This window comes from Panulirus ornatus, chromosome 20 (assembly GCF_036320965.1).
Source record: "Panulirus ornatus isolate Po-2019 chromosome 20, ASM3632096v1, whole genome shotgun sequence".
Lineage (NCBI taxonomy): Eukaryota > Metazoa > Arthropoda > Malacostraca > Decapoda > Palinuridae > Panulirus > Panulirus ornatus.
In genome coordinates this window covers 50,251,948-50,266,301 of record NC_092243.1, presented here as the reverse complement: position 1 = coordinate 50,266,301, position 14,354 = coordinate 50,251,948, and the positions used below count along the sequence as shown (strand labels likewise).

Genomic DNA, 14,354 nt, shown 5'->3' with positions numbered 1-14,354 from the left:
GGCATCTCTATCAACCCTATCATATGCTTTCTCCAAAGCTATAAAAGCCATACACAAATCCTTCTGTTTTGTTAAGTACTTCTCATCTACAGTCTTCAAAACAAGCATTGATCCACACATCCTTTACCAATTCTTCCTCTTAACCTTCTGCTTTCTCTACCATTCCTTCCCTGTATCAACTATATCCTTCACTTTTCTCTCTCAGTAACAACTATACTTCATCATCCCACCACTCACTACCCTCTCACCAACCTACCTCTCATCTATTGCATACCACACACTTCTCTTGCACATGCTGGCATTGCTTCCCTAAATACCTCCCATTCTCCAACTGCTACCCCTGCCATTCAACATTCAATCTCTCTTGGTATTTCTTGATGCACATCTCTTTTCCAGGCTCACCTAAATTCACTACCCTCTACTTACTTGTTTTCTTTTTTCCAAAAAACTTTCAAATCTTCACCATTACTCCACCAGGTAATGATCAGACATTCCACCAGCTGCTCCTCTCAACACATTCATATACAAGGGTCTTTCCTTTGCATGCATACCAATCAGTATGTATTCCAGAAATGCCCTCTTACTACTCACCCATACATGCATGTCCCTCTTTTTAAACCAAGTATTCCCAATTAGCAGTCCTTTTGTAGCAAACAACTCCACAAGCTGTTCAACATTTCTTTTCACTTCACTGAACTACACATGTATGTGCTCACACCCTGAGACAAAAGTCACCTTCATCATTGTTGTATTACTATCAATGGATGAATATAGGTAATCTCAATTTTGAACTTCTCATTTGACAATGTCCATCCTTTCCCTGCTCCTGATAGAATTGCAACCTTGAAGCTGTAAAAAAACCTGATAATAGGGGCCCTGGAGGTGCTTAATTAAATTAACTGTATATCAGGCAGTGAGAATAAGAAGGCAATACAAGCATTGCATTCACACATCAGCTCATAACATAGTATTCTGATCCATATTCTAACTGCAAACTTAAGACAATTTATTCAATATGTTATCAAAAAAGCACATTTCTCTATAGGTTGCTTCCTCTCTAAAAATCATATACAGATCACATAGGATAAGCAACATGATAAGTACAAACATTTCTTTATTTCACATTTATGAATCATTGGCCAGTACTCTGAGTAGAAGAATTTTATTTACAAAATGTATATTTTTCATACATTACAGGATCACTCTACAAAACATACATTAGAAAAAAGCTGCTATCCACACTATGAAAAAATGAAATAAAATTCATGATGTAACTCAACATATTTATCTTTCTTTCAGTAAAATGCTCATGGTGATACAAAGCCATTGAGAACTATACTTTTTTTTCCCTCTCATGAAAAAGCAAATGGAAAATTAAGAATACTGCAAAGGAATTTCATGTAGCCTCTTCCAGAAAAATTTAGAATTTTTGTGGCATTCATTCTACATTGTAAACATAATAAAACATTCAGCCCATCTTAATATTCTAAATAATAAATAGAATAATAAACTGTATAATTAGATAGATTTTACATAGCTGAAAAATCATAGAAAATGCTCATCTTAGAATTTAAATTTGAACCAAACATTCTACAACAGTCACTCCAATGAAAATCTGCTCAAAAAGAACTGTACAAAGATTTCTGACACAATCTCTTATAGAGCTATCCTGAGACTCCTTGGTTCCATCTTTTAAAAAAGAACAAATCATCAAGCATACCATACATTTTATAATAAATATGTATAAACACTTTTTCATACAACACTCAGACCTACAAGATTCACTTAACCACCAGTATACTTTTATAAATCCTATTTTTGTGTTCGATATCTAACTGGCCATGTGTCCATATATAAGACGGAAGCCTTCTTACGAGGAGAGGCTCTTCGATCACATGCAGCCAGGGCAGCAAGTTTCTGAGTTGTGGTTTGTTCCAAAAGGCTGAAGTCATCGTGTTTCTTCCAGTGCCCCTGCTTCTTTGGTTCAAGATCATCACACCCAATAGCACTATCATTATCATCTGATGTATGAGAAGGTACTGGCTTTTTTTTCTTTTGAGCCTTAGGCCAGCCAGTCAAATTCTTCCTACGTTTTTTACCACTACGACAACGTTTGGGTTCACTGATAACAGAGCCATCGACAGTTTCTGAGTCACATAAGGAAACACACTCTGAACTAGCTTCTGTATTATCATCAGCACTAGAAAATTCATCACATGAAGCTCTATCAGTACACACACAAAAACAGGAATCCTCAATTACCTCAGAGGCTTCCCTGGCCAGTATATTTTCTGGAGTCAAATAGTCTTTCACTTCATCACAAAGACCAGCAATAAAAACTGGATCTACCTCATGTGCAAGAGGACTTTCAAACAACTTTAGTTCTTTCGCAATATTCTCTTGGGATCCTTTATCACATTTAGATCCTCCCAATAACTTTTTCTTCTTACCCCGTTTTTTTGGAGGCGTCTTTTTAAAATCTGGTTCTTCACTTTCTTTCAATTCATCAAGAAGAGGATTGCAAATTGGGAGTTCTTCACTGCAACTTTCAGATTTCATGAAATGATCGATATGCAATGCTAAGATAGCTAACTCTTCAGCCGATTCAAAGCATTCGGGTGGTTGCATTCTGGTAGACTCTGCTCCTGGTGTACTTGTACCATCTGATGAGGCCTCATCCACTTTCACTGGGACAGATCTTGTTACTTTTGCACCTTTCACTTTTTTTGTGGGAATAATGTCTGAGAAAAGGGCAAGCGTAGATGCATGACATCTAGGGGATTTTCTTACAAGATCAGCCAAATCATTTTTCTTTTTTGATAACATGCCTTTTTTATAACAGAGAAAATCTCTGACATATTCCTTTGGCATTTCATATGGTAAAACAAACTTTAGAGGTTCTTCTTCATAAGCAAATTCATTAATATCAATGCCATCTATCAATCTTTGGTAGGTTTGGTACCAACTCTCTTGCACAGGCACACCCTCAAAAGAAAAATATAGATCCTGTAAAACACTCCTAGATCCATCTTTATTTTCTAATATTTCTACAACGTTCCCTTTCCCTGTATTTTCTAAACTTTCACTATCACTAGGTACTTTGGTTTTAAGATTTAAGTGCTGTTTATTCACATGATCATCTTCACAGCTTATCTTATCATCTAACCCAGTTTTTTTCTTGTCTACTTCAAGCCCTATTTTCTTGCTCACCTCAATATCCTTTACTTTGTTTTCCTCTGAGATATTTTTCTTTCCTTCTTCAGTAATCCTTTTCTTCTCTTCTTCAGAGATCTTCTTGCCCTCTTCGGTGACCTTTCTTCTATCTGCTTCTGATGTCATTCTCCTGACCTCATCAGAGTCCTTTGTTTTACTTTCTTCAGTGACATTTCTCTTATCCGCTTCAGTGACCTTTCTCTTATCCTCTTCAGTTACCTTTCTCTTGTCATCTTCAGTTACCTTTCTCTTACTCTCTTCAGTAACCTTTCTCTTTTCTTCTGCAATGTTTCTGTTATCTTCAGTTACCTTGCTCTTATCCTCTTCAGAAATTTTTCTTTTATCTTCTTCAGCAACTTTTCCTCTATCCTCTTCAGCAACCTTTTTCTTCTCGTCTTCAGTAGTTTTTTTTACTTCATCTTCAGTGGCATTTCTTTTATCTTCGTTGGCCTTCTTCTTGTCATCTTCAAAAGCCTTTTTATTATCTTCAAGTATTTTTCTCTTATTTTCAGAACAAATCTTTTTCTTGTCTTCCACAGAAACCTTTCTCTTGTCTCTTTCCTTGTCCTTTGCTTCACCTTTTTCTGTGTTCTTACTATCAACTTTTACAACATCCTTAATTTCATCCTTTTCCACAATCTTTGCTTCATCTCTTTCTTCTGCTTCAGCATCTTCCAAGGTGCCTCCAGTACTACGAGTTACTCTTCTCCTTCCTTCGGCTGTGGGTTGCTTTTTGGCAGATGATGTATCCTTGAGTTTTGTCTCTTCTTTTTTATCTGATTCCTTTCCTTCAGATTCATCCACCTTTGGAGCTTTTTCTTTATCTGCTGATGATGAGGTGGACCGCCGTAATCTCTCTGGAGTTTCCTGGAAGTGATAGTACTCCCGATTATCTCTAAGAAATCTCTCTGCATCTGACAACCGCTTCCGTCCTGATTTTCCACTACTAGATGATGCTTCAGGTGTAGATTTGTTACCTTCCTTTGCCCTTACCACGAGTCTGTGTACTAGAACTACTAACAGCAGAACTTGACTGAGTGGTTTGTGGTATGGTAGTACTCACAGGAAAGCCAAAGAAATTGTCATCGTCATCATCATCATTTAACATTGTCAAATCATACCGAGTTTTTCTATTTCTACTTCCTATAGGTCGTCCCCTCTTCTTACTCACACATGGATCATCTTTAATTCTCTTAGCAGTGGGCTTAGAATCATCATCGTCAACTGTTCTTGAATGTTTGCATTTTCCCTTTCCCCTCACCCTGGGTGGATTTGCCATACCCTCTGATTCATCAGAACAATCACTTTTTGAGTCTTGGTTTTCTGTGCCATCATCACTTTCGTCATTATCACTATCCGATTCTAGTTTATTTTTATTTCTCATTATTTCTTCTTTTTCATTATAATACCGTTCAGTTTCAGAAATAAGCTGCCAGTCAGCAGTTTTTCGCCTTATTTTTGCCTTTTTACTTTCAAATTTTTTTCTGTCAGCAGGTGAGATTTCAAGTAAAAGACTAAAATCTAACTTTTCACTATTGTGGTCTACATTGCCATTACTTCTAGAGGCTGAGCTACAATCGGACTCATCACTATTGGCGCGGCTGATCCTACGTCCTTTTACTTTATGAGCCCCATTAACTAGCTCAGAGCTCACATCACCATTATACTTGGCACTTATATGGGTGGCAGCCTCATCAAGCAGAGGCTCACCATTCTTTGGCTTTCCTCGTTTTGTAGTTTTATCCACCATATCAAAATACAGAGACTCATCTGCTACACTCCGTGAGTCTGATGTTTCAGACTCAGACTTGTCTGAGCGACAACTGCTCTTTCGAGTTCTAGTGCACTTTTTTGCTCTTGACACTGGCTCTGATTTAATTTCAACTGCTTCAAAGTCTGCACTGCTGAGCCTTTTTGATGCACGACTGCTCCTCTTTGGGCAAAAGGAGTCAAGTTTAGCATCTGCTTCTTGAATCAGTCTAACCATTTCTCTGTTTTCTTGTGTGACCACAGGGAGACTAGCTTGATGAGCAGGGGTAGTACCCAAAGGGAGATCTTCCAGTACAGCAGCAACAGATACAGATAAGTTGGGTGTGGCAGTTGTGTGTTCTGTACCTATTGCTTCTGCTACATCAGTAACTACAGCCTTAATTTCAAAAGCTTCTGGCAGATCAGCCTCACTTCTGCTTACTTCTGGCAGAATAGCCTCATTTGATGGTGCTCCAGGAGTTGCAGTCTCATTTACATTCAGTTTATGAATGGCAGCTTCTCTCTTTTTATTCTGGTGAGAGATGCCCTCATTCAAAATTATTGCAGGAACAGCAGCTTCATTTTCCTTATCTGTTAGTAAAGTAGTTTTATTCTGCTTTTCTTTAGGAATGCCACCTTCATTCACTTTATCCTGATGACCTTCATTATATTCTATCTCTAGAACATTAGTTTCTACTGTTGTAATTTTATAAGTTGCTTCATTTACTGATACTTCAGGATTATGCAGTTCCGTTATCTTATCGTTAGGAATGGCAGTTTCATTAAGAGCTGTTTCAGGAGGAGCAGTTTCATTAACAGCTGTTTCAGGAAGAGCAGTTTCTGTTACTTTATCCTGAAGAACAGCAGGTTTATTCACAGTCACTTCTGGAACAGCAGCTTCATTTAGTATCAATTCAGGAACAGTGGCTTTATTCACAAGTAATTCAGGAACAGCAGCTTCAGCAATGGGTGCCTCAGGAGCAACCGTCTGTGTCACTATCACGTGTGGAACAGTAGCTTCAAGGTCTGAAATCTTGGGTACTATTATTTCTGGCACTATAGCTTCAGGTACAAGTGCTGCAGGCAGAGAAGCTTTGAGTTGGACTTTAGCACCCACATCACAGTGAGTATGCCATAAGTGGGGTTCTGGTTGAGGTTGACCAGTGGGACACGGTGATGTTGGTAATTGGGGAGAGCAGTGCCTGGTGGAGGGAATTTCAGATTGGTGACAACTTTTACGGAGGACACAAGTGTTCTCCTGAGTGTCACCTGGGAAGACACAATTACTTTTGACTGCTACGTCCTCATCCTTGAGTTTTTCCTGGGCCACAAGGGTTGGGCCAGAGTGTATCGTCTCTCCAATCTACGGACAAGAAAAATCTACCTTTAAACACAATAATATACAAAAAATGTATAGCACTAACTGTAAGAGTATATGGTTTTCGTTACTCATCATTATATGAACTCTACTGTGCATTCTATTGCAGAAAATTAAAACCTTACCACCTCACACTTCCAGAATCATATGAACAAGAGAAATGAAATTATAATGATGATACTATAATGCAGTGAAGGAACTGTGCAATCTGAAATCAAATCAGCTGAGACTACTGCTTCTATCAAAATAAATGTAGATTTTGAGATCTGAAAAACCTTTTTCTTTCCAAAGCATAATCCTGCGAGCATGAGGTACATTCCCTTTGTATACATGGTTCAGGAACCTTTCACCCCTAATAATTCCAATGAAGAGGCATCAGCTTTAACAAACCACTTATGAAGAACCCTAAGGTGACAGTATCTGCTTGGGAGGTGGGAGGTTTGGGAGGTGGAGAGTGAGGGAAAGAGGGTAGGGGTGTAGGAGGTGGAGAGTGATAGAAGGAGGGCAGGGGTGTGGGAGGTGGAGAGTGAGGGAAGGAGGGCTGAGATGTGGGAGGAGGAGAAGGGTAGTGGTGTGCAAAGTGGAGTGAGGGAAGGAGGGTTGGAGTGTGAGGGAAGGAAGGCAGGAGTGTGGGAGGTGGAGAGGAAGGGAAGGAAGGTAAGACTGTGGGAGGTAATGAGTGAAGAAAGGAGGGCAGGGATGTGGAAGATGGAGAATGAGGGAAGAAGGACAGTGATGTGGGAGACAGGGAGTGGGGGTAGGAGGGTAAGGGACACAGGAGGTGGAGAGGAAGGACCTCTCCACCTGAGTAGGGGCTGTGGGAGGTGGAGAGTGAGGGAAGGGGGTATAGGATATGGAGAGTAATGTTAAAAGAGCATGGGGTGTGGGAGCTACAGCGTGGAAATTTGTATGGGAGACAGTGAGGGGTAAGCGTTGGGGGAGGCGGTGAGTAAAGGTATGGTGTGTGAGAGGTGGAGTGTGAGGGCTGGGGGCATGGAAGGTGGAAAGCAAGGGTACAGGGTGTGAAAGGCAGAGAGTTATGGAATAAAGTTAGTGGGGATGGAAGGTGGAAAGAAAGGGCACAGAGTGTGGGAGGTGTGGAATGGGGGTACGAAGGTGTAGGTGGCAGGGAGTGAGGGTAGAGGTGTGGAAGGTGGGGAGGAGGGAAGGTGGGTAGAGAAAGTGGGATGTAAAGTGCAGGGAGAAGAGGATAAGGGATTTAGGAGGGGGAGAGTGCAGAAAAGAAGATTAAACAGTGTGAGGTGGAAAGTGAGGGTACAAGGGTGAGGACAAATGTTACACAAAAGGCAATATATTTAGACATTCTCTAAACCTCTGCCAGTAGAAGCTGAGATGGTGCAGAAGAACCCAGGGTATTGATTGAAGAGTAAGATATAGCTGAAAGTATGTAGCACTTACTTTGTTTTCCCACTTGAGGGCTACTATCATCATTGTCTGAGAACATTTCCCAAAAGATGAACCCAAAGAAAATCATAAATCTAATCCCAATTACTTCAATCCAAGGAAAGAACATCTGTTGCAACTGCCCCTACATCTACAGCAAAAGTAAAGAACTGGTCCTGGCAGAAAGGAGATTCACCTGGAGTGCCATTCCAAGGACATTCCAATTAAAAGCCTCCACCTTAAAAACATCTGTTGACACAGTCTGATCCCAAGAGAGTATCTGGATAAAAACTGCAAGCTCCTTGGAATATACAACCAAGAAAAATTAGATAAATTATCTTCTTTTCCCTTAAATCTTTATCCTTAAATGTCTCATTAAGTTTTCCTTTAAAACCCTCAAAATTCACTTTTTTCATGTCATCAATAAAATGTAAAGAAGTCCCTCTTCAACTGCAGGGGCTACTATCTATCTATCGATCTGTATCTCTGATGTCTGTTCCCTTCAGGAACTCCCTCAAAGGGGTGCTACAGCAAAAGAATAACTGGTGACTCCAGTGCCACTTCTTAACCTTTACTGCCTCACCCTTAACATGCCACTAGGAGAGGTCTATTCCAGCACAGTGTTATCAGAGGCTTCAACCCAATGTTCTTCCCATGTACTTCTACTAATATGCCTCCCTAATGTTCCAACCTACTACTTCTACTTTTCTATTGGTATCTAATGAAAAACCCATGGTTGGCAAAACTGCAGTTTGCAAAGTACTATCCTTATGGAAAATAGGGGGTGAGGGGAGTGACACTTAAAAGACATGAGTGCACAATCAAATATCAGAATTTTATACCACAGAAACAACATGTTTATTCAACAAAGGTTTTTAAAAAAATGTTGTACAAAATTGTACAAAGTAGAAATAAAGATATGATACAGTATGGATTGATGGTAGTACATCAGACCTTATACGTAGCACTTGCTTACAATGCAAGCGGCCAACTATGCCACCACATTTACTCTTTATGGTTCACTGTTATATCACACTGCACTGCATTTTCTCTTTATGCTTCACAATGTTGACTCAAACCAAAATGCCACCTAACCGCTGCTGCCCTATCAATGTGTGCAAGACCATCATGTAAGTCCACATCATACACTAAATCTAGGCCTCACTTTCCTTGCCCTCCTTAGGTTAGAGCAACTCACATTACTAACTTCATGCTTAGAGACCATATCTGTGGGTTTGAAATACAGTAATTCCACAAATAAAATGCATACAGTTAACAGGATTTCCTTATGAAGCTGTAAATATGGTTAGATACACTTTTCATAAAACACTCTATCTAGCCAATACTGTGCAGTTAGAATATGTAGTGCTTTTCCACCAATTTTGGTTTCAGTCACTGACAGTTGTGATCAGACACTTTCACTACCCAACTCACTGTTTTGTCAACATGAATAAAAAAATAAATTCATACTTGTGGCATGAAGCACAGAAAACTATATATCTAAACGTTAGGTTACAATGTGATTGAATGCTATGAACATGGTGCAAGTATGGCAAGTATCAGCTCTCAAATTAGCCAAAATATATCAAAATAACAGTGTATACCATCCAAACTCTGAAAGTTATGTTCAAGTGAGCTAGTATAACAATGATGAATTTAAATAAAAAAAATTAGAAGCCAAAAGAAGCCATTTTGCCCGAGTGCTCTCTCCAAAATGGTCACACCCAAACCAAAGTATATCTGAAGAACCAAAATAATAAAAATATTATATAGGAATAAATAAAACATAATGAAGAAACATGTAATACAGTCTTACACTTACCCAGGGAGAAACTAAAAACTTGTGGTAAGAGCAAATGGTAAGATAGTTATTTTACCATTCAAAATGAATGGTAATGAAATAATTCTACCATTCACTTCTATAACAAGATCTTTATTTCTCCCTGGATAAGATGAGGAATATATCACTTGTTTCTTAGTTGTTTCATCATTCATATATGATGCTACATCATTTCAGAACACTTACACAGTTATTCAGTTCAGTATTTCTGTATTCAAGAAAATGTTAGTGTTTGGGAGACTGATCTGGCAAGTGCACTAACATGAAATAGTTTAGTTTTCTTTGACTAGCCACAAATCATATTTAACATGAAACATTGTTTTACCAACTCATCTGAAACATCTTTAGCAATCTGGATGGTATACACTGTTATTTCAGTGTATTTCAAATAGTTCTTTGTGATGATGTCCTCCCTTCTTTTGTTACATTTGCATGACATCTTACCAGTTCAATCCCAATTCTTTTTCATTTACCCTCAGGTAAGATGAGCTATATAACTTGTTTTTCGGATGTTCAGTTATTATCATTATTATACATACTTAATTGCTGTCTCCTGCGTCTGTGAGGTAGTGCAAGGAAACAGACGAAAGAATGGCCCAACCCACCTATATACACATGTATATACATAAACGGCCATACACGCACATATACATACATATACATTTCTACATATACATACATACATACATAGATATCTGGGAGTGGATTTAGCAGAGGATGGAACCATGGAAGTGGAAGTGAGTCACAGGCTGGGGGAGGGGGTGAAGGTTTAGGGAGCATTGAAGAATGTGTGGAAGGTTAGAACATTATCTTGGAGAGCAAAAAAAATGGGTATGTTTTGAAGGAACAGTGGTTTCAACTATTCATATAGTTGTGAGGGGTGGGCTATAAACAGAGTTGTGCGGAAGAGGGTGGATGTGTTGGAAATGAGATGTTTGGGACAATATGTGGTGTGAGGTGGTTTGATCGAGTAAGTAATGAAAGGGTAAGAGAGATGTGCGGTAATAAAAAGAGTGTGGTTGAAAGAGCAGAAGAGGGTGTTTTGGAATCGTTTGGTCACATGGAGAGAATGAGTGAGGAAAGATTGACAAAGAGGATACATGTGTCAGAGGTGGAGGGAATGAGAAGTGGTAGACCAAATTAGAGGTGGAAGGATGGAGTGAAAAAGATTTTGAGCGATCAGGCCTGAACATACAGGAGGGTGAAAGGCGTGCAAGGAATAGAGTGAACTGGAACGATGTGGTATACCGGGGTCGATGTAATGTCAATGGATTGAACCAGGGCATGTGAGGCATTGGGGTAAACCATGGAAAGTTTGGTGGGGCCTGAATGTGGAAAGGGAGCTGTGGTTTTGGTGCATTACACATGACAGCTAGAGACTGAGTGTGAATGAATGTGGCCTTTGTTGTCTTTTCTGAGCGCTACCTCACGCACGCACGGTGTGACAGGTACCATTTCATGTGTGGCGGGTGGCAATGGGAATGGATGAAGGCAGCAAGCATGAGTTTTTTTTTTCTTTTTTTGCTTTGTCGCTGTCTCCCACGTTTGCAAGGTAGCGCAAGGAAACAGACGAAAGAAATGGCCCAACCCACCCTCATACACATGTATATACATACGTCCACACACGCAAATATACATACCTACACAGCTTTCCATGCTTTACCCCAGACGCTTCACATGCCCTGATTCAATCCACTGACAGCACGTCAACCCCGGTATACCACATCGATCCAATTCACTCTATTCCTTGCCCTCCTTTCACCCTCCTGCATGTTCAGGCCCCGATCACACAAAATCTTTTTCACTCCATCTTTCCACCTCCAATTTGGTCTCCCACTTCTCCTCGTTCCCTCCACCTCCGACACATATATCCTCTTGGTCAATCTTTCCTCACTCATTCTCTCCATGTGCCCAAACCATTTCAAAACACCCTCTTCTGCTCTCTCAACCACGCTCTTTTTATTTCCACACATCTCTCTTACCCTTACGTTACTTACTCGATCAAACCACCTCACACCACACATTGTCCTCAAACATCTCATTTCCAGCACATCCATCCTCCTGCGCACAACTCTATCCATAGCCCATGCCTCGCAACCATACAACATTGTTGGAACCACTATTCCTTCAAACATACCCATTTTTGCTTTCCGAGATAATGTTCTCGACTTCCATACATTCTTCAAGGCTCCCAGGATTTTCGCCCCCTCCCCCACCCTATGATCCACTTCCGCTTCCATGGTTCCATCCGCTGCCAGATCCACTCCCACATATCTAAAACACTTTACTTCCTCCGGTTTTTCTCCATTCAAACTTACCTCCCAATTGACTTGACCCTCAACCCTACTGTACCTAATAACCTTGCTCTTATTCACATTTACTCTTAACTTTCTTCTTTCACACACTTTACCAAACTCAGTCACCAGCTTCTGCAGTTTCTCACATGAATCAGCCACCAGCGCTGTATCATCAGCGAACAACAACTGACTCACTTCCCAAGCTCTCTCATCCCCAACAGACTTCATACTTGCCCCTCTTTCCAAAACTCTTGCATTCACCTCCCTAACAACCCCATCCATAAACAAATTAAACAACCATGGAGACATCACACACCCCTGCCGCAAACCTACATTCACTGAGAACCAATCACTTTCCTCTCTTCCTACACGTACACATGCCTTACATCCTCGATAAAAACTTTTCAGTGCTTCTAACAACTTGCCTCCCACACCATATATTCTTAATACCTTCCACAGAGCATCTCTATCAACTCTATCATATGCCTTCTCCAGATCCATAAATGCTACATACAAATCCATTTGCTTTTCTAAGTATTTCTCACATACATTCTTCAAAGCAAACACCTGATCCACACATCCTCTACCACTTCTGAAACCACACTGCTTTTCCCCAATCTGATGCTCTGTACATGCCTTCCCCCTCAATCAATACCCTCCCATATAATTTACCAGGAATACTCAACAAACTTATACCTCTGTAATCTGAGCACTCACTCTTATCCCCTTTGCCTTTGTACAATGGCACTATGCACGCATTCCACCAATCCTCAGGCACCTCACCATGAGTCATACATACATTAAATAACCTTACCAACCAGTCAATAATACAGTCACCCCCTTTTTTAATAAATTCCACTGCAATACCATCCAAACCTGCTGCCTTGCCGGCTTTCATCTTCCGCAAAGCTTTTACTACCTCTTCTCTGTTTACCAAATCATTTTCCCTAACCCTCTCACTTTGCACACCACCTTGACCAAAACACCCTATATCTGCCACTCTATCATCAAACACATTTAACAAACCTTCAAAATACTCACTCCATCTCCTTCTCACATCACCACTACTTGTTTTCACCTCCCCATTTGCGCCCTTCACTGAAGTTCCCATTTGTTCCCTTGCTGTCTTACGCACTTTATTTACCTCCTTCCAGAACATCTTTTTATTCTCCCTAAAATTTAATGATACTCTCTCACCCCAACTCTCATTTGCCCTCTTTTTCACCTCTTGCACCTTTCTCTTGACCTCCTGTCTCTTTTTTTTATACATCTCCCACTCAATTGCATTTTTTCCCTGCAAAAATCGTCCAAATGCCTCTCTCTTCTCTTTCACTAATAATCTTACTTCTTCATCCCACCACTCACTACCCTTTCTAATCAACCCACCTCCCACTCTTCTCATGCCACAAGCATCTTTTGCGCAATCCATCACTGATTCCCTAAATACATCCCATTCCTCCCCCACTCCCCTTACTTCCATTGTTCTCACCTTTTTCCATTCTGTACTCAGTCTCTTCTGGTACTTGCTCACACAAGTCTCCTTCCCAAGCTCACTTACTCTCACCACCCTCTTCACCCCAACATTCACTCTTCTTTTCTGAAAACCCATACAAATCTTCACCTTAGCCTCCACAAGATAATGATCAGACATCCCTCCAGTTGCACCTCTCAGCACATTAACATACATATGTCTGTGTATGTATATGTATGTATACGTTGAAATGTATAGGTATGTATATGTGTGTGTGTGTGTGGCCGTGTATGTACCTACATGTGTATGTGGGTGGGTTGGGCCATTCTTTTGTCTGTTTCCTTGTGGTACCTCGCTAACGCAGGAGACAGCGACAAAGATAATAGATATATAAATGAATACTTTCATTATCATTATCATCATCAATATCATCAGTATTATCAATATTATCAGTATTATCATTATTATTGCAATATGATGTTTTATTTCTTAAAAACAAATTTCCCATTTTATCATTTCAGTATTTAAGACATATTTCAATTTACGAGACCAGTCTGGGGAGAGCACTACAAGGAAATAATTTCATTCTTTGGCCACAAAACTTTTTCTTATTTCTTATCAATGTTCTATCAACTCATCTGAATACATCTTGGGAAAGTAGGATGGTATACAGTGTGTAATCTGGTGCATTTTAACTAACTTTAAGTAATGATTACCTTAATTTCACCATGTTTATAAGAAGTCTTAAACTGCACTCCAATCACTTTTCTCATGTTCTTCCCTTGGTATGCTGAGGGATAATTTCACATTTATTATATTTTATTGCTGTTTCCCGCATCAGCGAGGTAGTGCCAGGAAACAGATGAAGAATGGCCTATACACTCATATATACACACAAATATATATATATTCATTTTATTTTTTATTTTTCTTTGTCGCTGTCTCCCGCGTTTGCGAGGTAGCGCAAGGAAACAGACGAAAGAAATGGCCCAACCCACCCCC

General features: G+C 39.9%; 1 protein-coding gene across 1 annotated transcript in view; it reads right to left on the bottom strand.

Annotated features, from left to right (window-relative positions):
• Nucleotides 1-1,101: 1,101 nt before the first annotated feature.
• LOC139755998 (uncharacterized) overlaps nucleotides 1,102-14,354 on the bottom strand; it is a 149,035-nt gene continuing 135,782 nt past the window's right edge. Inside the window, 2 exon segments of the mRNA XM_071674922.1 lie at nucleotides 1,102-4,200; nucleotides 4,202-6,325. Coding sequence (XP_071531023.1) covers nucleotides 1,813-4,200; nucleotides 4,202-6,325 — 4,512 coding nt within the window. The 3' untranslated portion in view covers nucleotides 1,102-1,812.